Below are 25,200 nucleotides of genomic sequence, written 5' to 3'. Positions count from 1 at the left end.
AACGGGGACGTACTTACCCTTAAAGGGAAGGAACTTTGGTAACACATCCACGTATCCACCGATTCCACTTGTGGTTACTTCTTACCTTTACTTTGTGCAAGCTATATTAGTGTTGTATCATTTACTTGCTTGTATTGTTGTTGTTGCTACCATCATATAGTTTGCTCACCTAGTTTCATATCTAGACAACCTATTTGTGCTAAACTTAATTTGTTAAGAAAATCAAAAAATTGGTAGTTGCCTATTCACCACCCCCATTCTCTAGTCAACCATATCGATCCTTTCACCTGGTCTGGAGACAATTGCTCAATGTGCGCGATGAGAATAGGTTGATGCTTAGTTTTCAGTTGGCGATGGTTCTGCGATTGAGTTTTGGTTTGATTGGTGGACTCGCAAGGGTCCCCTTGCATCTGTTTTCCTGGCCTTTTCTTTTCTTTTGTTGACTCTCCCTTGATCTACATCATGGAGCTTGCGACCAGACAGTGGGATCTCGGCTTTCGTCGCCTGGTCGTTTTTCTGTTAAGTCTTGTTATCATGCCCAATAGGTTGGGTCGTCCATTACTAGGTTTAAGGATGTTTGGGATGCGAGGATTCCGCCCAAGGTCAAGATTTTTATGTGGCAGGCCATTAGGGGCCACCTGCCGGCTTCAAAACAAATAAAGAAAAGATACACGCTAGGTTTCGATTTTCTGCCCTATGCCACAACATTAAAGATACTGATCATATCATGTTTAGGTGCCCCTTGCTAAGTTGTTGTGGGCTTGTAGCGCAGATTGGTGGGCCTATCTTGGGCTCCCAACAACTTCGATGAGCATAGGACCCTCATGCCCCCCCCCCTTGTTGAACAAAACATGAAACTGTTTTGGTTCTACTTTTCTGCTATGTGTTAGACTCTTTGGACTACTAGGAACAAGTTTACCATTAAACGGGTGAACCCCAACAAGTTCGTTGACTGCATTTTCAAATTCTCTAATTTATTGCAGCAATAAAAATCTCTTATGAAGGAGGTCGACATGTTGGTTGTGGAGCATCTCATTTCTCACGTTCGTGCGTCAGTGACTAATCTTCTCAACGAATCTTGTGTCGGTGAGCGGTAGTTGGTGCTCTCCGGCGTCATATTCGTTTTGCTAGTTCACATGCTTTATTTCACTTGCGTGCGTGTATTGCCGGTTCTGACCTGTTTTGGAAATCTGCTCGTGTTGGTTCCTGGTTAGTTGATCGTACTGTTGCGACTCTCTATGACATGTGGGCTTTATTAATTTAAATCCAGACTTGGGTCTTTTCTCTAAGAAAATAGATAGGGTTCAGGTTATATGTATAACTGTGGCTAGTCCCTTCGCCCGCCTGGGACCATAGTTCCCATGTTCTAATGCACGGTCCTAGCCTAGCTTGTCGTCCTCATGCATTGTGTTATGTTCTTAGCTCTAAGTCGCTGTAAAGAAAGAGTATGTATTGTGTCCTTGTTCTCATGCACAGTCCTAGCCTAGCTTGCCGTTGTGATGCATTGTGCAAGACTTGGCCATGGGATATCCGATCCGGACGGCCCGACCCGACCCGGTCTTGCCCACGGGTAGCCTGGACCTAAGATTTGAGCCCAAAACACACATCGGGGCGGCCTTGGGCTTGACTTTTTTGCGTTTTAAGGAAGGGCCCCGACCCAAGCGCCGAGGCCCGGCAAGCTTTATCACCGATGGGCCAGGCTTGGGCCTGAAAACCAGGTCCGACAGTCGGGCCACACATGGCTCGGGCCTAGGTTTTTTTCCTCGGGCTTGGTTAGGCCCGGCCCAAGCCCGGCCAGGTTTGATGGATGGCCACGTATATATTGTGCTAAACGTACTAAAGATTACACACAATTAGAGGCTCACTAGGATTCTTCGATGCTAACTAACCACTCTCCTCTGATTTTCATGGGGTGGGCCCTTCCACCCCCTTAATCTCTAATTAAGATTGACCAACCTGTAAATCCCCCATAACCCTATCTCTAGCATTACTCATTTGTGTATATGTTCTTAGCTCTAAGCCGGAAATGAACTGTGATTACTCGAGCGAGTAAACTAAATCAAACAAAGATGTTGTTTTATGCATCCTTATCCTTATTACTTTTCATCTGATTTCTTCTAGAGCTCAAATATGGATCTGCAGCTTAATTAATAGAAATTAGGCAGCCATTGGAGAAGCAGGTAACCCATCAAAAATTCACAATGCCAAAAAAAGCATCGATATCGATCCAACTACGTTGATAGAGGCCAGCAATGCAGTGGTTACTGAAATTCACACTGGAATTCTTAGCATAAGAATTTTGGATCCTGAAATTCTATTAAGGATAGCAAAATCAATGCATCATGCTCCCAGGAGATAATTAGACATGCAGTCCCTGTACTCTCCGATGATACGTGTCACGCCCAAGATGCGACCCTATCCTTAATTTGGCACGAAGGCCTCGTCAGGGATAGAAGCGCATCTCGTCGTGTCGCAAGAATGGATATCGATACAAGTACATGTACTGAAAAGATGAGATATAAATAGAATTGGCTTACACTCGCCACAAGCTACATCAGAGTCACATCAGTACATTACATAAAAATCAAGAGTAAGAGCAGGGTCCGACTACGGACGAAAACAAACAAGAAAAATAAGAACGACGTCCATCCTTGCTATCCCAGGCTGCCGGCCTGGAACCCATCCTAGATCGATGAAGAAGAAGAAGAAGAAGAAGAAGCAACTCCAAATGAACAATCAACACGCTCACGTCAAGTAACCTTTACCTGTACCTGCAACTGGTGTTGTAGTAATTTGTGAGCCACAGGGGACTCAGCAATCTCATTTCCGAAGGTATCAAGACTAGCAAAGCTTAATGGGTGAGGCATGGTTAAGTGGTGAGGTTGCAGCAGCGGCTAAGCATATATTTGGTGGCTAACTTACGAGTACAAGAAATAAGAGGGGGAAGATCTACGCATAGCGGACGTGAACTACGGATGATCAAATGAATGATCCTGAACACCTACCTACGTCAGACATAACCCCACCGTGTCCTCGATCGGAGAAGGAACTCACAAAAGAGACAGTCACGGTTACGCACACAGTTGGCATATTTTAATTAAGTTAACTTCAAGTTATCTAGAACTAGTGTTAAACAAAGTTTCCACGTTGCCACATAACCGCGGGCACGGCTTTCTGAAAAGATTTAACCCTGCAGGGGTGCTCCAACTAGTCCATCACAAATTACCACAAGCCGCATAGAAATCCTCAATCACGAAGCTCGCGATCTCGTCGGATTCCCTAGTGGAAAACCTCAACTCTGAGATTACGCAAAGCATCACCGGAATCCCGATGCACAAGATATCTCGTCAAAGGTAAAACTAATCCAGCAAGGCCACCCGGTGTGTCCACGAACCCGATAGGAGCCGCGTATCTCGTTCTCAGGACACACCGTCTATGCAAAGTGGACGGGAACCAAACCTCGAGTTGCCTCGTGGTGGCACCGCCGACTGCTAGGTGGGTGGACCAACACTCATGAGGAGCACTGGCCCGGGGGTTGATTAAATTCCTCGGGTTAATTACTCCCTATGTAGTTCATTATTTATTAGGCAAATGTAGTACCAAAGTTGGGCCTTGCCGGACCAGCTTTAATCTAAAATGAATTATCAAGGGGGTCCCCATAACAACCCCGATCGTGTTAGGAGCGCTCGTTTATGGAACATACCACCGGTAGCCGAAACTAAGGGGGCAAAGGTGGAACAAAACACCTGGCTAGAAAGGCCGAGCCTTCCACCTTTTACCAAGTATATAGGTGCATTAAATTAAATAGCATTAATATGGTGATATAACAAAGAACCCATGTTTTCACATGGTAGAATCTGCATCTGCAACTAGCAACGCTAACAACAGAGTTAAGCAAGCGGTAACATAGCCAATCAGTGGTTTGCTAGGTCGAACAGGTTGAAGGTTATCATGGCATGATTGAGAGGCTGATATTTAACAAGTGGTAGGCAACGAGACATAAACAATAGAAGCGATAAACTAGCATGGCAATGATAGTAATGGTATCTCGGGAAATGGTCATCTTGCCTGAGATCCCGCTTGGAAGAAGAACAACTCTGTGAAGTCGGCGAACCAATGTAGTCGAACGGGTCCTCACATTCCGACACGCTTGCGGAACTCTATCGAGACGGAGCAAACCGGAAACAAACATCAACACAAATATTCACCACACGATGCACAACATGATGCACAACCTAATATGATGCATGAACAGTTCAACGATGCAAGGGATGGCATGGCAATTCACGTCAAGCAAACTCTACACATTAAGTGAAGCTCGATATGCAACGGGTTGCATATCGACGAAACTCCACGATTAATTATTTAATTCACTCCCGTTAATTTACACGGAAAATTAAATTGTTGTTATCATGGCAAGGGGTGAAGCGGTGATCCTACATGGCATCCTAGATGGTTTAACTCGCGGAACATAGAACGGAGCTACGACGCAAGAACATGCAACACAAGATGTATATGCCATGAATGTGTCATGCATGCGAGTTCAAACATTACGGGCAAGAAGAGAAGGAAACATGTGTCACCACGGCGAGCGAGAGGGAACCATGGCGGCAAGACGGAAACGAAGCCACGGCAACGTTCCTATCCCGATAACTCGTCAAGATATCGTGCCAACGTACTGGGAACGCGTGCGGGAACGTTAAATAAAGATGGGGTGATCCCGTATCTCGGGTTCCCATGTGTCGGGGACAACATAGAGGGACAACGTGCAACGTCAAACATACGGTGCAATCATACATTACATCTCATACATCACATGCACATGGTCACGACACGTCTCATCGGTATACCTTCGACGCGTGCATATCGGAGCGGTTCGGTTCGATGAAGGAGATCAACGGTCGTCGTGGTCGTCGTGGAAGTAGTCGTACACGGTCTCGTCGACGGTAGTCGTACGCTCGGCGTCGGTGCACGGTCTTCACCTCGGAAGTCGATCACGACTCCGTCGATGTTCGGGGTACGTCGAGGATGTCGTGGTTCCCGGCGAACTTGTCGAAGACTCATGGCAGACGGGGATGGTGCATGCAGCGACGGCAAGCGACAACAACACGGCTAGCGAAAGCAGACAACCGCCAGCAACTAGCACCTAGCCTAGCAACAGCATCTAACAGCAACTAGCAGCATCTACATCGACAACATGCACAGCGACCTGACAGCAGCAAGCAACAAGTATCTGCAGCAGCAGCAAGCTGCATAGCAGACAAATAGCAACAGCAGCTGTTAGCTAGCAAGCAGCAGCAAAACCTACCTAGCAGCGGCTACCAACTAGCAAGCTAGCAACAGCAGCTAGCTACAGCATCAAAGCAACAACAACAGCAAACTGCAACTACAGCCAGCAACAGCAAGCAGGCACAAATAGCAGCAAGCAACGGCAGCTACCACGGCACGGCACAACAGCAACAACAAACTTGACAGCAGCAGCAGTAAAACGGCACAGCAACAGCAACAGCTAACGGCGACAAGCAGCGACAGGAACCAGCACGCAACAGCATTAGGCAGCAGCAAATACATCGGGCTCAGCATTAGGCAGCAGCACAGGCAAGCGGCAGGCAAGCAAGCAGAACAACAGCAGGAGCCGCAGCAACTGGCAACAGCAATGAGACAGACACAGCAGCGGCTCGGTACAGCAATAGGCACGGCGACACGGCGCAGGCGGCGCGGCGAGCACGGCAACGCGTCGGGCCACGCGCGGAGGCGGCACAACTGAGGGGAACAGAGGTGAAGGTGAGGCCGGCGAGGCGGAGCGGCACGGCGGCGGCGCAGCACGCGGGAGGGGCGAGGTCGAGGGCGGCTGAGAGGTGAGCACGGCGGGGGCAGCGCGGCTCGAGAGGAGGAGGCCGGCAAGGTGGGCGCGAGGAGGACGAGGCCGGCGGCGGCGGACGGCCATCTCCGGTGAGAGGTCGAGGGCGGCCAAGAACGGGGCCGAGGGCGACAGGGATGGTGGAGGCAGCGCGTGGCTCGGATGGGAGGCCTGGAGGCGAGGCAGAGGGCAATGGGGACTGCTAGCGCGGGGAGGTGCGGCCGGCGGGGACTGAGAGCGCGGCGGCGGGGCCATGGCGAGCACGGCGGCCGGCGCGAGAACAGGCAAGGGCGAGGGCAATGCCATGGCGCGGGAGGGGCGCTTGCGAGGGAACTCCGGCGGCGAGCTCCTTGCGGCAGGGGCTCGTGAGGGACGGTGGGGTTGACGCGGGGTGGAACCGAGGGGATGACGGCGCTGCAGGGATGAGGGAATCGGGAGGCTGGGCTAGGTCAGGGACTTGGGCCTGGGACTGACCTTAGCCGGCTGGGCTCCTCTCCCCTTGGTGTTTTTTTTAATAAAACAGAGAATAAACTTTAAGGAAAATATGTTTTAACAAAATAAAAAAAATGCATTTTACTCCTTTAAAAATAAACCCCAACTATAAAATAGATTGGGCCTCTTTTAACAAATAAAACTAAAATCTTTTGAAGAATAAAATTAAACCCTTTTTTACAAAAGATTAAAATCAAACCCCTTTTATAAATAAAATGCAACTCTAGTTTTGAAATGAAACAAAAGAGGAAATAAGAGGAAAAACCCAAGGGTTGCCCCCACATTTAATAAGAGGATTTTTTATTAAAGAAGACGTTTTTTTAAAGGGGATAAAACGGAAACTTTAGCAAAACCACAAAAATGAAAAGAGAGGGGAGAGGGGGAGCTACTATCGCACCACGACTCGATGATCACTCGAAGCACAACACTCGAAACACCACACGTGACAGACGATGCAAGATGCCATGCATGATGCGACGATGCAAACTAAATGATGATGCAACCAACAAAATAAAATAGCCACACGACGGAAACGGAATAAAGGGGGAATCTTCCGGAGCGTCGGTCTCGGGCTGTCACAATACGTCTCCAACGTATCTATAATTTTTGATGGTTTCATGTTGTTATCTTCTCAAACTTTGGATGTTTTATATGCCTTTTGTATCTTTTTTGGGACTAACCTATTAATTCGGTGTCAAGTGCCAGTTCCTGTTCTTTCCGTGTTTTTGACCCTTTTTCAGGTGGAATCCAAACGGAATAATTCTTTCGCGATGCTTTTTTATGGAAAATATCAAAAATACCGGAAGAAAAAGATACCGGAGAGGGGCCCCGAGGAAGCCACAAGCCCTGTAGGCGCGGCCACCCCACCAGGCCGCACCTACCAAGCTTGTGGGCTCCTCAGGGGGCTACTTGACACAAATCCACCGCCATCTGGTCCGATAAATCCAGAAACCTCCAGAAAGAAACCTATATCAGGAGTTCCGCCACCGCAAGCCTCTATAGGCACCAAAAACCAATTTGGAGCCCGTTCCGGCACCCTGTCGAAGGAGGAATCCATCTCCGGTGGCCATCTTCATCATCCCGACGATCTCCATGACGAGGAGGGAGTAGTTCTCTCTCGGGGCTGAGGGTATGTACCAGTAGCTATGTGTTTGATCTCTCTCTCTCTTGTTCTTGAGCAAGCAAGTTGGATGCACGCCCACTAGTTTTCCTTAAGAGCTTTCACATACTCATAGCTCTAGTGCATCTCTCGCATGGAAATCCCTACTCATTCACATTGATATCTATTGATAAGCATCTCCATAGCTCATTGATATGCCTAGTCAATGTGACCATCTTCTCCTTTTTTGTCTCACAACCTCCACCACTCCATTCCACCTATAGTGCTATAAACATGGCTCACGCTCATGTATTGCGTGAGAGTTGAAAAAGTTTGAGAAAGTAAAGGTGTGAAAACAATTACTTGGCCAATACCGAGGTTGTGCATGATTTAAATTCGTTGTGCAAGGATTATAGAGCGTAGCCAGACTATATGATTTTGTAGGGATAACTTTCTTTTGGCCTTGTTATTTTGAAAGTTCATGATTACCTTGCTAGTTTGCTTGAAGTATTATTGTCTCCACATCAATAGCAAACTATTGTTTTGAATCTAACGGATCTGAACATTCAGGTCACATAAGAGGAGTTACAAAGGACATATATGCTATGTAGCATGAAAGCATCAAAAATTCATTCTTTATCACTTCCCTACTCAAGGACGAGCAGAAGTTAAGCTTGGGGATGCTTGATACGTCTCTAACGTATCTATAATTTTTGATGGTTTCATGTTGTTATCTTATCAAACTTTGGATGTTTTATATGCCTCTTATATCTTTTTTGGGACTAACCTATTAATTCAGGGCCAAGTGCCAGTTCCTGTTCTTTCCGTGTTTTTGACCCTTTTTCAGGCGGAGTCCAAACGGAATAATTCTTTCGCGATGATTTTTTATGGAAAATATCAAAGATACCGGAAGAAAAATATACCGGAGAGGGGTCCCGAGGAAGCCACAAGCCCTGTAGGCGCGACCACCCCCGAGGGCGCACCTACCAAGCTTGTAGGCTCCTCAGGGGCCCACTTGATGCAACTCCACCGCCATCTGGTCCTATAAATCCACAAACCTCCAGAAAGAAACCTATATCGGGAGTTCCGCCGCCGCAAGCCTTTGTAGCCACCAAAAAACCAATCTGGAGCCCGTTCCGACACCCTGTCGGAGGGGGAATACATCTCCAGTGGCCATCTTCATCATCCCGGCGATCTCCATGACGAGGAGGGAGTAATTCTCCCTCAGGGCTGAGGGTATGTACCAGTAGCTATGTGTTTGATCTCTCTCTCTCTTATTCTTGAGATGTCCTGATCTCGATGTACCGTGGGCTTTTCTACTATAGTTAGATCTTATGATGTTCTTCCCCCTCTACCTTCTTGTAATGAATTGAGTTTCCCCTTTGAAGTTATCTTATCGGATTGAGTCTTTGAGAACACTTGATGTATGTCTTGCACGTGTCTATCTGCGGTGATCAACTTGCGGGTTTGTGACATTGGGAACCTATGCATATGGGTTGGCACATGTTTGATTCATGTGAGTACTCGATGTATGTTTTGGTGATCAACTTGCGGGTTCGTGACATTGGGAACCTATGCATAGGGGTTGGCACACGTTTTGACTCTCCGGTAGAACCTTTGGGGCACTCTTTGATGTTCTATATGTTGGTTGAATAGATGATTCTGAGATTATGTGATGCATATCGTATAATCATGCCCACGGATATTTGAGGTGACAATGGGGTATCTAGGTGACATTAGGGTCTTGGTTGATATGTATCTTAAGGTGTTATTCTAGTACGAACTCTATGAAAGATTGAAGGGAAAGAATAGCTTCGTGCTATTTTACTACGGACTCTTGAATAGATCGATCAGAAAGAATAATTTTGTGGTGGTTTCATACCCGACAATAATCTCTTCGTTTGTTCTCCGCTATTAGTGACTTTGGAGTGACTCTTTGTTGCATGTTGAGGGCTAGTTATATGATCCAATTATGTTATCATTGTTGAGAGAACTTCACTAGTGAAAGTATGAACCCTAGGCCTTGTTTCCACGCATTGCAATACCGTTCGTGCTCACTTTTGTTACTAGTTACCTTGCTGTTTTTGTAATTTCCGATTACAAAAACATATATCTACCATCCATATTGCACTTGTATCACCATCTCTTCGCCGAACTAGTGCACCTATACAATTTACCATTGTATTGGGTGTGTTGGGGACACAAGAGACTCTTTGTTATTTGGTTGCAGGGTTGCTTGAGAGAGACCATCTTCATCCTACGCCCCCCACGGATTGATAACCTTAGGTCACCCACTTGAGGGGAAATTTCTACTATCCTACAAACCTATGCACTTGGAGGTCCAACAACGTCTACAAGGAGAAGGTTGCATAGTAGACATCAACCTCTTTTCTGGCGCCGTTGCCGGGGAGGTTAGCGCTTGAAGGTATATCTTTAGATCTTGCAATCGAATCTTTTTGTTTCTTGTTCTTTCGCTAGAAAACTACAAAAAAATGGAATTGAGGATGCCTCATATGCTCCATCTTTTCAATGTCTTTCGTGAGCATGATGGGAAGGAAAATTGTGCTCAAGTGCTGAAAGAAGAATTATATAGAATGCTTGGCATAGAATATGTGAATGATGAGCATGATTGCAATGTTCTTAGCATGAATTCTTTGAATACCCATGATGCTAATGATATGCAAAGCCACAAGCTTGGGTATGCTATATTTGATGAAGATGATCTTTTTTAGTTCTTCCACTTTGAATGATCAAAATTATTTTGAGGAAAGCATGCCCCCTACCCATGATGATTATTGTGAGGATACTTATGCTTTAAAGAAGAGGGACGATGAAACTTGTCATACTCTCGAGAACCCCTTTGCTAAACCTTGCTTTTTCATTGTGGACACAATTTGTAGTGCTCAAGTCTTTTACGATACTCCCACTACTATTCTTGAGAATAGATTTCCTTATGTGGAGAGTAGTAAAATTCCTATGCTTGTAGATCATGAAAAGAAAGCCTTAGGTGCTGGTTATATTATTGAATTCATTCATGATGCTACTGAAAATTACTATGAGAGAGGATCATATGCTTCTACTTATTGCAATAGTATCAAGCTTCCTCTCCATATGTTCAAATTTTTGAAGCTATGCTTGTTTTGCCTTCCTATGCTAGTTGATTCTTGCTCCAATAAATTGTTTCATCACAAAATACCTATGCATAGGAAGTGGGTTAGACTTAAATGTTCTAGTCATTTTCTCCATGATGCTCTCGTTGTGTTTCAATCCTTACCTTTTATGTGAGCATCATTGAAATCAATGCCTAGCTAAGGGCATTAAACGATAGCGCTTGTTGGGAGGCAACCCAATGAATAAATTTTTCTTTGCTTTTTGCTTCCTGTTTTGTTTTCTCCACACCATTATAATTCTGTTATTATTGTGTCTTTTGTGTTTCTTTTTGTGTTTGTGCCAAGCAAAACCTTTATGATTAGTCTTGGTGATGATTGTTTGATCATGCTGAAAAAAGACAGAAACTTTCTGCTCACGAAAATAATTTTCGTTTTTATTCTATAAGAGATTTTGAGTTTATTCTTTTTGCTGCTGATTTCTATGCAATTTCTTCAGACTGTCGTAATGTTTCAGAGTTTTTGAAGTACCAGAAGTATACGAAGTATACAGATTGCTACAGAGTGGTCTACTGTTAACAGATTCTGTTTTTGTTGAGTTGGTTGCTTATTTTGATGAAACTATGGATAGTATCGGAGGGTACTAGCCATGGAAAAGTGAAAATACAGCAACCCAACACCAACATAAGTAGAATTTAAGTTTGCTACAGTACCTAAGGAAGTGGTGATTTTCTTTCTTATACTAATGATATCACGAGTTTCTGTTTAAGTTTTGTGTTGTGAAGTTTTCAAGTTCTGGGTGAAGTTCTTATGGACAAAGAGATAAAGAGTGGCAAGAGCTCAAGCTTGAGGATGCCCAAGGCACCCCAAGTTGATTCAAGGATGCCGAAAAAGCGTAAGCTTGGGGATGCCCCGGGAAGGCATCCCCTCTTTCGTCTTCAATCCATCGGTAATGTTACTTGGAGCTATATTTTTATTCACCACATGATATGTGTTTTTCTTGGAGCGTCTTGTATCGTAGGAGTCTTTTATTTTTGTTGTGTCACAATCTTCCTTGCTGCACACCTAGAGAGAGATACATGCGCTCACCGTGATTCTGTCGAGCTTCACTTATATCCTTTGAGTTAGGCAATTCAGCTCACATGTGTTTCACTTATATGTTTTGAGCTAGTTGATTTTGCTCTGTGTGCTTCACTTCTATCTTTTGGAGCACGTCAGTGCGTGGCGTGGTAGTTGATCTATGCTATGAAAGTAGTCTCAAAAGAGGTAGTTATCCAAAGGGATATGAAAACTTCCACCTTTATGTGCATTGAGTAGTTAGAGAAGTTTGATTCATCTCAATTAGTTTTGAGCTGTGGTTGTGGTAATATTGAAGTTATACAAGTAAGGTGTTGTGGACCTAGAAATACTTGTGTTGAAGTTAGTGATTCCCATAGCATGCACGTATGGTGAACCGCTATGTGATGAAGTATGAGCATGATTAGTTTATTGATTGTCATCCTTTGTGTAGCGGTCGGGATCGCGCGATGGTTTATACCTACCAACCCTTCCCCTAGGAGTATGCGTTGAATGCTTTGTTTCGATTACTAATAAAACTTTCGCAACAAGTATATGACTTATTCATGACTACTGTTGAGTCCATGGTTTAGATGCACTTTCACCTTCCACCATCACTATCTTCTTTAGTGTTGTGCAACTTTCGCCGGTGCATAAAACCACCATTAGCCTCGCTCAAAACAGCCACCATACCTACCTACTATGGCTTTTTCAAAGCCATTCCGAGATATATTGCCATGCAAATACCATCATGACACGTGCCACAGCTTCTACATTGCCATTGCATGATCATAAGATAGCTAACATGATGTTTCCATTGATGTCTATGCCATGCTAGATCATTGTCACGGTACACTACCGAAGGCATTCCATATAGAGTCATCATTGCTCTAAGTTTTGAGTTGTAAGTGTGATGATCATCATTTATGGAGCACTGTCCCATGTGAGGAAATAAAAGAGGCCAACGAAGCCCATTTACAAAAGGAGGCCAAAGATGCCCACAAAAAAAAGAGGCCAACGAGCCCACCAAAAAAATGAGAGAAAAAGAGAGAATGGACAATGCTACTATCTCCTTTCCACACTTGTGCTTCATATTAAGCACCATGATCTTCATGATTGAGAGTCTATCGTTTTGTCACCACCATATAGCTAGTGGGAAATTTTCATTATATAACCTGGCTTGTATATTCCTATGATAGGCTTCCTCAAAATTGCCCTAGGTCTTCGTGAGCAAGCAAGTTGGATGCACGCCCACTAGTTTTCATTAAGAGCTTTCACATACTCATAGCTCTAGTGCATCTCTTGCATGGCAATCCCTACTCATTCACATTGATATCTATTGATAAGCATCTTCTCCTTTTTTGTCTCACAACCTCCACCACTCCATTCCACCTATAGTGATATAAACATGGCTCATGCTCATGTATTGCGTGAGAGTTGAAAAAGTTTGAGAAAGTAAAGGTGTGAAAACAATTACTTGGCCAATACCGAGGTTGTGCATGATTTAAATTCGTTGTGCAAGGATGATAGAGCGTAGCCAGACTATATGATTTTGTAGGGATAACTTTCTTTTGGCCTTGTTATTTTGAAAGTTCATGATTACCTTGCTAGTTTGCTTGAAGTATTATTGTCTCCACATCAATAGCAAACTATTGTTTTGAATCTAATGGATCTGAACATTCATGTCACATATGAGGAGTTACAAAGGACATCTATGCTAGGTAGCATGAAAGCATCAAAAATTCATTCTTTATCACTTCCCTACTCGAGGACGAGCAGGAGTTAAGCTTGGGGATGCTTGATACGTCTCCAACGTATCTATAATTTTTGATAGTTTCATGTTGTTATCTTGTCAAACTTTGGATGTTTTATATGCCTTTTATATCTTTTTTGGGACTAACCTATTAATTCAGTGCCAAGTGCCAGTTCCTGTTCTTTCCGTGTTTTTGACCCTTTTTCAGGCGGAGTCCAAACGGAATAATTCTTTCACGATGATTTTTTCTGGAAAATATCAAAAATACCGGAAGAAAAAGATACCGGAGAGGGGTCCCGAGGAAGCCACAAGCCCTGTAGGCGCGGCCACCCCCCCAGGCCGCACCTACCAAGCTTGTAGGCTCCTCAGGGGCCCACTTGACGCAACTCCACCGCCATCTGGTCCTGTAAATCCAGAAACCTCCAGAAAGAAACCTATATCGGGAGTTCCGCCGCCACAAGCCTTTGTAGCCACCAAAAACCAATCTGGAGCCCGTTCCGGCACCCTGTCGGAGGGGGAATCCATCTCCGGTGGCCATCTTCATCATCCCGGCGATCTCCATGATGAGGAGGGAGTAGTTCTCCCTCGGGGCTGAGGGTATGTACGAGTAGCTATGTGTTTGATCTCTCTCATTCTCTCTTGTTCTTGAGATGTCTTGATCTCGATGTACCGTGGGCTTTGCTACTATAGTTGGATCTTATGATGTTCTTCCCCCTCTACCTTCTTGTAATGAATTGAGTTTCCCCTTTGAAGTTATCTTATCGGATTGAGTCTTTGAGAACACTTGATGTATGTCTTGCACGTGTCTATCTGCGGTGATCAACTTGCGGGTTTGTGACATTGGGAACCTATGCATATGGGTTGGCACACGTTTGATTCATGTGAGTACTCGATGTATGTTTTGGTGATCAACTTGCGGGTTCGTGACATTGGGAACCTATGCATAGGGGTTGGCACACGTTTTGACTCTCCGGTAGAAACTTTGGGGCACTCTTTGAAGTTCTATATGTTGGTTGAATAGATGATTCTGAGATTATGCGATGCATATCATATAATCATGTCCACGGATACTTGAGGTGACAATGGAGTATCTAGGTGACATTAGGGTCTTGGTTGATATGTATCTTAAGGTGTTACTCTAGTACGAACTCTATGAAAGATTGAACAGAAAGAATAGCTTTGTGCTATTTTACTACGGGCTCTTGAATAGATCGATCAGAAATAATAACTTTGTGGTGGTTTCGTACCCGACAATAATCTCTTCGTTTGTTCTTCGCTATTAGTGACTTTGGAGTGACTCTTTGTTGCATGTTGAGCGCTTGTTATATGATTCAATTATGTTATCATTGTTGAGAGAACTTCACTAGTGAAAGTATGAACCCTAGGCCTTGTTTCCACGCATTGCAATTCCGTTCGTGCTCACTTTTGTTACTAGTTACCTTGCTGTTTTTGTAATTTCATATCATAAAAACCTATATCTACCATTCATATTGCACTTGTATCACCATCTCTTCGCCGAACTAGTGCACCTATACAATTTACCATTGTATTGGGTGTGTTGGGGACACAAGAGACTCTTTGTTATTTGGTTGCAGGGTTGCTTGAGAGAGACCATCTTCATCCTACGCCTCCCACGGATTGATAAACCTTAGGTCATCCACTTGAGGGAAAATTGCTACTGTCCTACAAACCTCTGCACTTGGAGGCCCAACAACGTCTACAAGAAGAAGGTTGTGTAGTAGACATCATCCGACGTGCAACCTGACGGTCCTGGAACTCGTGAAATGCTCTACTGCAATCCTCAAATACAAGAGTATGCTCCAATATGGTCCTGACGGTAGAAGTATGAGACCCACATGTCAGGAGAGACAAATAATAGAAAAACAAATTGCAAGAGGAATGTTTGAAGCAGAGACCTGTGGTCGCTGATTCCAAAGCGCTCATAAGAGCGAGTACAATAGGATGACGTAGGCGGGCTGTAAGACTTAAAATAATATATTTGTGATGAGTTGAAAGAGAGAGAAGAGGAAAGAAAAGAGAAGCGGGCTACAAACTAATAGCCCGCTGTAACACGTGCTCCTAGCCACTTTGTGAGAGAGGATGGTGGGCCTTGTATCGATAAAGTAGTACTTATTTACATCTACCTATTGTACCTGCGGGCTATAAGCTTGGCTATAGATGACGTGTCAACATCATATAGCCAGAAGCTGGCTGTACTATTAACCATGCTCTAAGCTAACCACAAAGCAAAATTGTGCTCCCGTTTTATTTATGAGCTAGACGTTTACATAGTGCGTCTTCATGTACCTCTTCATGAGACTATCATGTTCCTATTCTACTGGTTTTCTTTTTTATTTATTTTCCAGGTTCACGATTAATTTTATTTTCCCCATTTGACAAAATAAATGTAAGAAAAAATTGCAATAACCATGGATGGTAAATAAAGTGTTTGTGCATTTAAAAAATGTTCAGAATGTTTTGGAAAATGCTTAACGTGTAATTGTAAATGCACTTTTTAAAACGTCCATAATGCATGAGATTAGCAAAATCAAAATTCAAAAAGAAAACGTCCATAATACATTGAAAAAATAAACACAAACTTGAAGAAAAACAATAAGAAAACCAGTAGGCAGTAGCTGGGCATATAATTGGGTAAAAATATCACTATTTTCTAAAACCACAATAAGCATTATTCAAAATACAAGTTGTCATTTTTTTAGTAGTTGTATATTTGAAAAAACTATAGGGATGCACAACAATTGTGTGTGCTTCAGTGCTTGTGGTCCTGAATGAAGATACGTAAAATTTGCTTACTTTTTTTCTTAAATCCACATAAATTTTAGGAGAAGTTGATGTCTACCTCTTCAGGGTACAATAGAACGAAAATAGAACAAAGATTTAAAATGCACAATAACTGTAATCGTTTATATAAAAATAATAATAAAATAGGAAAACTAAACACAAACATGGTAACAAAATTTAAGAAAGGATGGAATACGCATCAGCAAAATCGCTTCAAGATTTTCTTAAAATACGTATGCTACGCTACCGAAGCCTGCCCAATTTTATGTTCTTCTGAACACGAGCGATACGCGAAATTGATTACACTGTTTTTCCTCTAAACCCTAAAACCCCTCTGACGATTAGGGTTAGGTGGACCTGAAGGCGCCCGTCGATCTCATCGGCGGGGCGCTCGATCGAGGAGAGCGGTCGGGGATGGCTTCATCGTCCACCGGCAAGGAACAGCAACGGAGCGGCGTCCTCTCCCCTCGTTCGGCTCAAGCGCAGATGGAGGAGGCGTTGGGAAAGCTAGACATCTCGGAGGAGGAGGCGACACCGCTGGTCATCGACGACTCCGACGAGGGATAGCGGCAGAAGTGGCTGATTGCGGGGAAGGTCCTGTTTCGCAATCTTCTGCATATCCAAACGATCCAGAGTGCCCTTCGCCCGGCATGGGGAAACCCTAGGGGTCTGATCTTCCAATCTTTGGGAGAGAACACGTTTGCAGCTGAATTTGAGTCCAAGCGGGATCGCGATCGAGTGTGGGGGGATCCCCATGGCATATTGACAAGCATGCGGTTATTCTTCAGAACTTTGAAGAGCAGATGCAAGCTTCGGAGTTGTCGTTCGACAGGTTGCCCGTATGGGTTCCAGTCGTCAATCTCCCATACAATCTGAGAAACAACAAGTGGGGGTTGGCGATTGCGTAGCAGATCGACAAGACGACATCTATTGTCCAAATTGATCCAGTGGGGGGATTTCTTCAAGCACGAGTTTCCATTGATGTTCAGAATCCTCTACGTAGATGGATCTTAATCTACTCGGCTAAGAGGAGAAGTACGGATAAATATGACATTGAGTATGAACATATCCCACACTTCTGCTTCTCATGCGGCAGATTGGGTCATGCTGATCCATTCTGTCCTACTCCTGGGACTAGGGATGAGAACCGAGATCTACCGTTCAATCCAAGTCTGCGAGCCTGTGACGATCGGCGACGGTCGAATTCTGGTGAACATCAGCCGAAATCCAACTTTGAGAGCAGCACCAGAGAATCGAGGGCCCCGAGTTCTAAGCAGAAGGAGGGGGTTGAGGTTACATCTCTGGTTAAAGCTCCCGTCCAACATAAGCGTAAGGGTGTGCCTCAAGATACGCAAATCTACAGGCCAGTGGCGAAACCTCTACTCGCACTCACCGAGCACGGTGATGCAATGGTGTGCGGGGCACATGATATACTCCAAGAACTACCCATAGAGGCAGGGGAGGATGATCGTGTTGATGAGACACTGGAGCGAGACACAAAGAAAAAGAGGCCAACTCCTACTTCCTCTGAATCCTCGACAGCGGCTGCTAGTCAGCCCTGCAAGGATCAATGAGTTGCCTTAGCTGGAACTACCGGGGGCTTGGGAACCCCGGGGCAGTTCGTGAGCTTCTCAGCATTGTGAAGCAAGAAGTGCCCGGTCTCCTATTTGTTGTGGAGACGAAGATTGCAGCGGTGAGAGTGGAACGTCTGCAGAACCAGCTGGGTTTTGCTGGGTGCTTTGCAGTCAATAGTTCGGGTCTCAGCAGCGGGATCGACTTGTTCTGGACAGCCGATTACGATGTGGATCTAACAAGCTTTAGTGTTGGCCACATCGATGTGATGGTGCGGCGGAAGAGTGATGCCAACAAGGTGTGGCGTGTTACGGGTTTCTACGGCGCTCCTCGAGCCGAAGATAGACATCACAGTCGGAGCCTCCTGAGAACCCTATTTGTAGTCCAGCATGATGGTTGGATGTGCATTGGTGATTTCAACGAAACTTTGCATAGTTCAGAACATTTCTCACAATTGCAACGTCCTAAGCGGCAGATGCGTGCGTTCCGTGAGGTTATTGACGATTGTTTGTTACAGGATCTTGGTTGGACAGGGGCGGAATACACATGGGATAATGCCCAAGCGGGCAGTTCCAATGTTAAGGCTCTGACTTGACCGAGCTTTTGGTAATACGGCCCTGCTGAACCTGTTCGCTTTCATCACAGTGCGGCACATCGTGGCGACTGAATCAGACCGCTGTTTTGTGATGGTAAATATGCGGGAGACTGGCGATCATAGGACAAAGGGGCCTCGCCCATTCCAATATGAGGATGCTTGGGAGACTCACGTGGATTATGATCAGCTTGTGCTTGACAAATGGACGTGTGGGGAAGGTGGACAGAGGCTGTTGGAAGTCTCTCAAGCTTTGCATATGCTTCAAAGATATTTATCTTGAAAATTCGAAAATTGAGGGAGAGACTCAACCGTCTACGGACGCGTTTTGTGGGGAGAGGCCCTTCGACGGATGAGAAGGAGCTTTCTGCCCAGCTTAAGCTGGCCCTCAAGCAAGAGAAAATCTGGATGCGTCAACATTTTGGCGTTAATTGGCTTCGTGAGGGCGATAGGAACACTGGTTATTTCCAAGCTCAAGCATCACATCGCAAAAGAACTAATAAGATTGAGAGTTTGGTGCGAGCGGATGGATCACGATGTTCACATCCTCATGAAGTTCATACGGAGGTCTCTCGTTTTATCAAGAGTTGTATACATCCCGGGGTTTTCACCCAATGGACGACCTGTTGGAGATCGTTCCTCATGGGGTGTCCGGGGATATGAATTGTGCCCTTCTGAAGCCATATACGGAAGAGGAGATCAAACATGCTCTTTTTCAGATAGCGCCATCAAAAGCCCCAGGAGTTGATGGTTTTACGACGGGGTTTCTTCAACGTCATTGACAGCTCCTGAAGCAGGATACTGTGCCGGCGCTAGTGGAGTTTCTGAATGAGGGAGACCTTCCTGAAGGTATGAACGACACGTTTATTACCTTGATCCCTAAAGTACCCTTCCCTCAGAAGATTTCACAATTCCGTCCCATCTCTCTGTTCCCGATTCTCTATAAGATTGCGACTAAGGCCATTGCTAACCGGTTGCGAGTTTGTTTGGATGATGTTATCGGAGAAGAACAAAGCGCTTTTGTCCCGGGCCGTCTAATTACCGATAATGTTTTGATTGCATATGAAAGTGTGCATTCGATGAGAAGACGCAAGCGAGGGAAGAATGCGGTGTGCGTTGTCAAACTGGATATGATGAAGGTGTATGACCGAGTGGAATGGCACTATCTAGAGGCCATCAAGCTACGGCTGGGGTTCGATTCGGATTTTGTCAGGCTCATTCTGAAGTGTGTTACGTCTGTCCGGTTTTCAGTACGGGTAAATGGGGAGCTCCTGCCGTTCTTCGACCCGACTAGTGGTGTGCGGCAAGGCGATCCGGTCTCGCCGTACCTCTTTCTCCTCTGTGCAGAAGGGTTTACATCTTTACTGAACAACTATGATGGTGCCCAAGTGGATCGTGGTATCCGAGTTAGCTATTGGTCGTCATGGATTAATCATCTTCTGTTCGCAGATGATAGTCTCATTTTCATGCAGGCGACTGCGTCGAGTGGTCACCGATTGAATGAAATTTTGCGGATCTATGGTGAGTGCTCGGGGCCGGCTGTGAATAAGGAGAAGAGTTCCATCTTCTTCAGTCTGAATACTCCCGAACCGGTTCGCCAGGATGTGAAGCTTTCCCTGAATATTGTGGTGGAGGCTTTCAGTGAACGTTATCTCGGTCTCCCAACTGCGGTGGGTCGAATCACGAGTGGCACTTTCGACCATATTCACGAGAGGATCCGGGCCAAACTGCAAAGAGGTGTCGAGCGGATGATTTCTTGTGCGTGACGCGAGGTTAGACTGAAAACAGTGGCACAAGCTATCCCGACGTTCAGCATGTCATGTTTTAAGCTAACAAAGAAAGTTTGTAAGAGTTTGGTATCGCTTATGGCGAAGTACTGGTGGAGCTCATCGGTGGATCGTCGGTCTTTGCACTGGCTATCCTGGTATGTTGTGGCTGAACCAAAGCTTAGAGGGGATGGGCTTCAGGGACTTGGAGTTGTTTAACCTCGCGCTGCTTGGCAAGCATGGCTGGCGGTTGATGACCAACCCTAGCTCACTATGTGCATGTGTATTAAAAGGAAGATACTTCCCACAGGGTCACTTCTTGCAAGCTACTATGCCGAAAAGTTCTTCTGCAACATGGCAAGCAATCATTGCAGGTCAACAAGCTTTGCAAGCCGGACTGATCAAGCGAGTGGGCACTGGCTCCTCTATCTCGATCCGGGACGACAAGTGGATTCCCAACCTTCCGGCGATGACCCCCTCTCAGTCTGGTAATGTGCAACTCAACTCGGTCTCGGAGCTGATTGATCCTAACACAGGTTTGTGGAAAATTGATGTGGTTTGTCAGACTTTCTCCTCGGCTGAAGCCGATGCGATTCTGAATATCCCCCTCAGATCGGGTGAAGGGGAAGATGTTTTTGCCTGGGCTCCTCAGAAATCCGGCATCTACACTGTCAAATCGACGTACCGTTCTCTGACGATTCAAAACGAGCGATTGGCTCTAGAAAAAGGGACGGCTACAGAAACCTCAGCGATAGAAAAACAGATGTGGTCTCGGTTATGGAAGCTCAAGGTGATCCCAAAAGTTCGGGTGTTCTGGTGGAGGGTTATGCGTGGTATTTGACGTGTCGAATCCCTACTCAAATACCGCCATATATCCACCAATAGCGCAAGCAAACTGTGCTTGGACCCGGATGAAACCCTAATGCATGCACTCCTGGATTGTGCACATGCGATGAAGTTCTGGAATGTGGCGCCGGAGTGGTTGGACATTCAGCGCCCTGATTTGCACCCTCAGTCGTGGAAGAGCGACATTCTTTGTGACCCTCCGTTTAGTAAGGCCGACAAGGCGAAATTGGTGTCGATCATGTGGGCTATTTGGACCTCGCACAACAATCTTACTCATGATCGTGGTCCCTTAAGCCCGGTTCAGTCCATGATCATGACGTGAGATGCGCTATCCCTGTTAGATATTCCGCGGGATCGTGTCCGTATTCTCCCTGGACATGGTTGGTGTCCACCGGATCAGGAGGTTGTCAAGATCAATATTGATGGCGGCGTTGCCATGCAACTTAGCAGAAGTGGGGGTGGTGGGGTGGCCCGATCCCACAAGGATTTTCTAGCCGCCTGGTGTAAGCCTTTCAGCGGGGTGACTGGCCCTCTCATCCTTGAGGCTCTGGCGCTTAGAGAAGGAGTTCTCTTTGCGTAGCTGAGAGGCTACTCGAAGATCGTTTTGGAGACAGACTGTCTGGACCTGGTTCAGCTCTGGAGCTTGCGCCACAATTCTCGATCAGTGGTGGAGCCTATCTTAGACGAGATAGGGAAGCACGTAGTTTTTTTCTCTTTCTTTTGTATTCAACACTGTAATAGAGCGGCAAATACTCCTACCCATCCGTGTGCGAAGCAAGCTAGCACCCTAGATGTGACAGAATGATGGATTGTTGTGAAGCCTAGTTTCCTTCACCCTAGATGTGACAGAATGATGGGTTGTTGCCTAGTTTCCTTGTAACATGCCTTCTGGCAGACTCTGTCGGGCCTATGCTGAATAAAACTTCCCATATCTCCACTTAAAAAAAAAGATACGCAAAATTGATTTATATGTGCACTGTACATTAGCCACACATCGGTCTGGTGGCTAAGCTCATGTTGCGCAGATGGCCTGCGGTCTCTTGTCGGAACCTCACCGCGTTAGGATTCAAGACGCTGACTTGTGGGACCTGCATTTCTACCGTATGCTGACATGGCATCAGAGTCTGCATGCGGGGCACGTTCCCAGGACTGTGTTGGAGCGTAGCGTCATATTTGAGGACCATAATGTAGCATTCCACGAGTTTGAGGACCATCTTATTAGGTGCCAGAGAGTACAAGGACCGTGGCTGTAATTGTCTCTGCTCTCAAGAGTAGAAAATATAACACCTGCCAACCTATGTGCGGCAGGAAACATGAAACTGACATATCAGTTCAACAGATAAAAACTATCAACACTAATGCCCCTACTGCATGAGCAAGGAAAACATTCAAGCCAAAGCAAAAGATGTGGTTCGGATTTGCAGACCTCATACCAAAGAACACCCAAAATGATGTTTTCATTACACTGATGATTAGGATAGTTTCCCTTATTATTCATAAAATTTTGCAGGATTGATAACGTTATGACAACTGCACCTACAGTTGCATTCTGCCCAATGACGAAACCGCCACAGCAATGTTACCCCTCATCATTGAAGGCCGCATTTCACTCAGACCTCAAACATGACACCGAACCTGGTAGCAAGAGGAATGGATATGATGGCAGCACCCAGCGCAACGCCAAATATACGGTGTGAGATGGAGAATGTAGCGCTCAGCTGTGGCTTCTTCAGAGGAAGATGGGGAGACAGTGGGCGGTTCGCAACAGGAGCCGACAGGGGACGGCTTGTATGTAGGGATCGGTTTCCAGATGGAGGCATCTTCTGTCGCAGGGCTCCTAACAGAGAAGATGTGTAGCTCTTTGCTTGCCCAATGCGTGAGGAGTGTCTAAGGGCATCCATGTTGTTGAAAGACGAGTTGGGGGTACCAACCGCACCTGAAGATAAAGGCGACAGATGTGACCGGCCTTAATAAGAAAGTAAACTGCAGATTGTTATAGAGAAGAATAGCAATAATGATGAAAATAATGTCGATAATAGCGTAATACCATTTACACAAGCAATTGCATGTCAAAGTTTTATGAACTAAAACATGGATGATCTTCAGTAAACAACAAACTGACTTACAAACCCATATGCAGATAAAAATGAGATATAGATGCACTCTCTTGTAACACACCAATCAAACCACTCATATCTAATACTCTTTCCAGCTTGCACCTCAGCTGTTAGTCCATTACACATCCTACAGAAGTACACAACAAGGATGCACTTGAAAGGCGCACATGTGCACTCACTACAACCTATACAATTGACTTGTCGTGTATTTGTTTGATATCTCCATACTATTTCAGAATTCAGAGGTACAAATAACATAGCAAATTCCTCCAAGAGCGCTTACCACGGAGAGCAAATGGAGCATCTCTCAGGGGTGCAAAGCGGGTGTTGCTGTGATACTTGTCCATTCCTGCACAAAGAAGAACCGACATCAATACATGAGCATCTGTCTACTTCGGTCATAAAGAAAGCGGTTACTTTGTCTACTGAACTCGGAAAGATCAGATTCATGTCCATACTGCTAAATACCAATACCAACTGAAACTACTGAGTTCTATATTTTGAAAAACAGATCAAATGATGCATTTTAACGAATTTCCAGTAAACCCCAAAATTAAGGGTGCGATAAGTCAGCTGTCCAGGTAAGCTAGAGCGAAAATAAGGTAGTGAAATTAGTGATCGCCTGTTTGGAAAGACTTATGGATACAAATTTCTGTGTATGATGAATGGTGGGGAGTCTTAAATACCCCTAGACTACTTTGTTTGGTGTTTAATACTGTAGATGAAATTCTTGCTTTGGACTGGCAGATTCACAAGTAAGACCAAGAAATACAAAAACATAAAGCTCAGCATCCACTAGACCAACAAGAAATTAGTAATCCACTAACTACACAGTTTTGCAAAAAATCCTCTCAATTTGTTACCAGCATTATACTAAACATCTAAATTGCCTCAATCGAGAATTCAGTACAACACACACGCAACTGAAATAAACACATCACATAATAGAATTTCACCATCTACCATCAACCAATTCGCAAAATTACTGACCGCTTCATAGGTTTGGCTCATTATACATAGACATGAAATCACCGTAGAAATTCTTGTCGTATCCACACAGAAAAGGCCACTGAAGAAACCTTATGGTGCTGCCGGATGACCCTACTTCTGAAAGAGGGGTGGGGGCGGGGGATGTGCAGATCTGTCCAGACCGGCAAGCGGAGGGAAGTGGTTGCCGACGTGGATCGGCGCCGTCTGGTCAGGTCAGGACGGCGGTGAGCAACGAACTGAGGCAGGGTTCAGAGACGGGGCGACGATCTGGTCCTCGGGCGGAGCGGCGAGTTCGCCGGGGGCAGTCGCGGAGGGAGGCGATCTGGGGTAGGGAGGGAAGGGGTGGAGCGATCACTTGACGAGTTCTCTAACCCTAAGCGGCCGCCTCTGCTACGAGGAGAAGAAGAAGGTTGATTCGTTGGATGGGGATTGGGGAGGGAGCAACGCTATGAAGAAGAAATCCACGTACATGTACCGAAACGAGGATCACAGGCAGGCAGAAGAAACCAATAAAAACAAGGGAGGCAGAGAATGGAAGATCCATACCTTCCTCCGCGTTGCCGCGCGGGGCGAGAGCGCAGCGGAAGCTCGGTGAAGATTTGGGGACGACGGCGACGGAGACGGCGCCTGCTTTCCCTCTTGGGCTTCCCTTCCGTACCGCCTGGACGAAGGAAGATGCACGATGGGGAGGCAAGATAGATGGCTGGGCTTAAGAGTGAAGACAATTGGTGGGCCTGGCCGCCTCGGCATTCCGTTAGACGACGAAATCACTGTTTTGACCAGGAAAGTCATAGCACAAAATAAACTCCGACTAAGGCCTGTTTGAACCATCCAAATTATATAATTCAGTTTTTATAATTTATTATATCTTTAAATAGGATAGATTATGGTGTAGATTATAAAAACTAGATGTACAGATTATTAAAAACTCATAATTTACTCTACACCAGCTAAAATCAGATTATTGATTGCTAATGACCCATTACCCTTGTAAAGTTGAAGATAATTACATGCCTACCGCTGTCACCCTCCTCTTTTAAAAAAAACAGAGGGTGCACAGGTCATTATGCAATGTAAAACCTGAATTATAGTTTATATAATCTGGCCTTCAAACATGCTCACATAGATTATTTTTATAAACCAAATTA

General features: G+C 45.3%; 1 protein-coding gene and 1 pseudogene across 1 annotated transcript; one reads left to right on the top strand and one right to left on the bottom strand.

Moving 5' to 3' along the window:
• The first annotated feature begins 17,739 nt into the window (after window positions 1-17,739).
• LOC123426142 lies at window positions 17,740-21,825 on the top strand (annotated as a pseudogene).
• Window positions 21,826-22,353: 528 nt separating this feature from the next.
• Window positions 22,354-24,739, bottom strand: LOC123425865 (succinate dehydrogenase subunit 3-2, mitochondrial-like). Its single transcript, XM_045109609.1, has 3 exons — window positions 24,599-24,739; window positions 23,346-23,411; window positions 22,354-22,881 (listed from the first exon to the last, which is right to left on the bottom strand). Exons 2-3 carry the CDS (start codon window positions 23,407-23,409, stop codon window positions 22,556-22,558), a joined length of 390 nt encoding a protein of 129 aa, XP_044965544.1. The 5' UTR covers window positions 23,410-23,411; window positions 24,599-24,739; the 3' UTR covers window positions 22,354-22,555.
• Window positions 24,740-25,200: the final 461 nt, after the last annotated feature.

The sequence above is a fragment of the Hordeum vulgare genome, chromosome 2H (assembly GCF_904849725.1).
Source record: "Hordeum vulgare subsp. vulgare chromosome 2H, MorexV3_pseudomolecules_assembly, whole genome shotgun sequence".
Taxonomy (NCBI): Eukaryota; Viridiplantae; Streptophyta; class Magnoliopsida; order Poales; family Poaceae; genus Hordeum; species Hordeum vulgare.
The sequence above is the reverse complement of the archived record's forward strand: the minus strand, read 5'-3'. Positions and strand labels throughout refer to the sequence as shown.

Excerpts from the sequence above, each read along its gene's own strand:
- LOC123425865 (XM_045109609.1), bottom strand. The coding sequence starts at position 23,409 with ATGGACAAGTATCACAGCAACACCCGCTTTGCACCCCTGAGAGATGCT. Across the intron at positions 22,882-23,345 it reads TGCTCCATTTGCTCTCCGTG|GTGCGGTTGGTACCCCCAAC; the intron begins GTAAGCGCTCTT and ends CTTTATCTTCAG.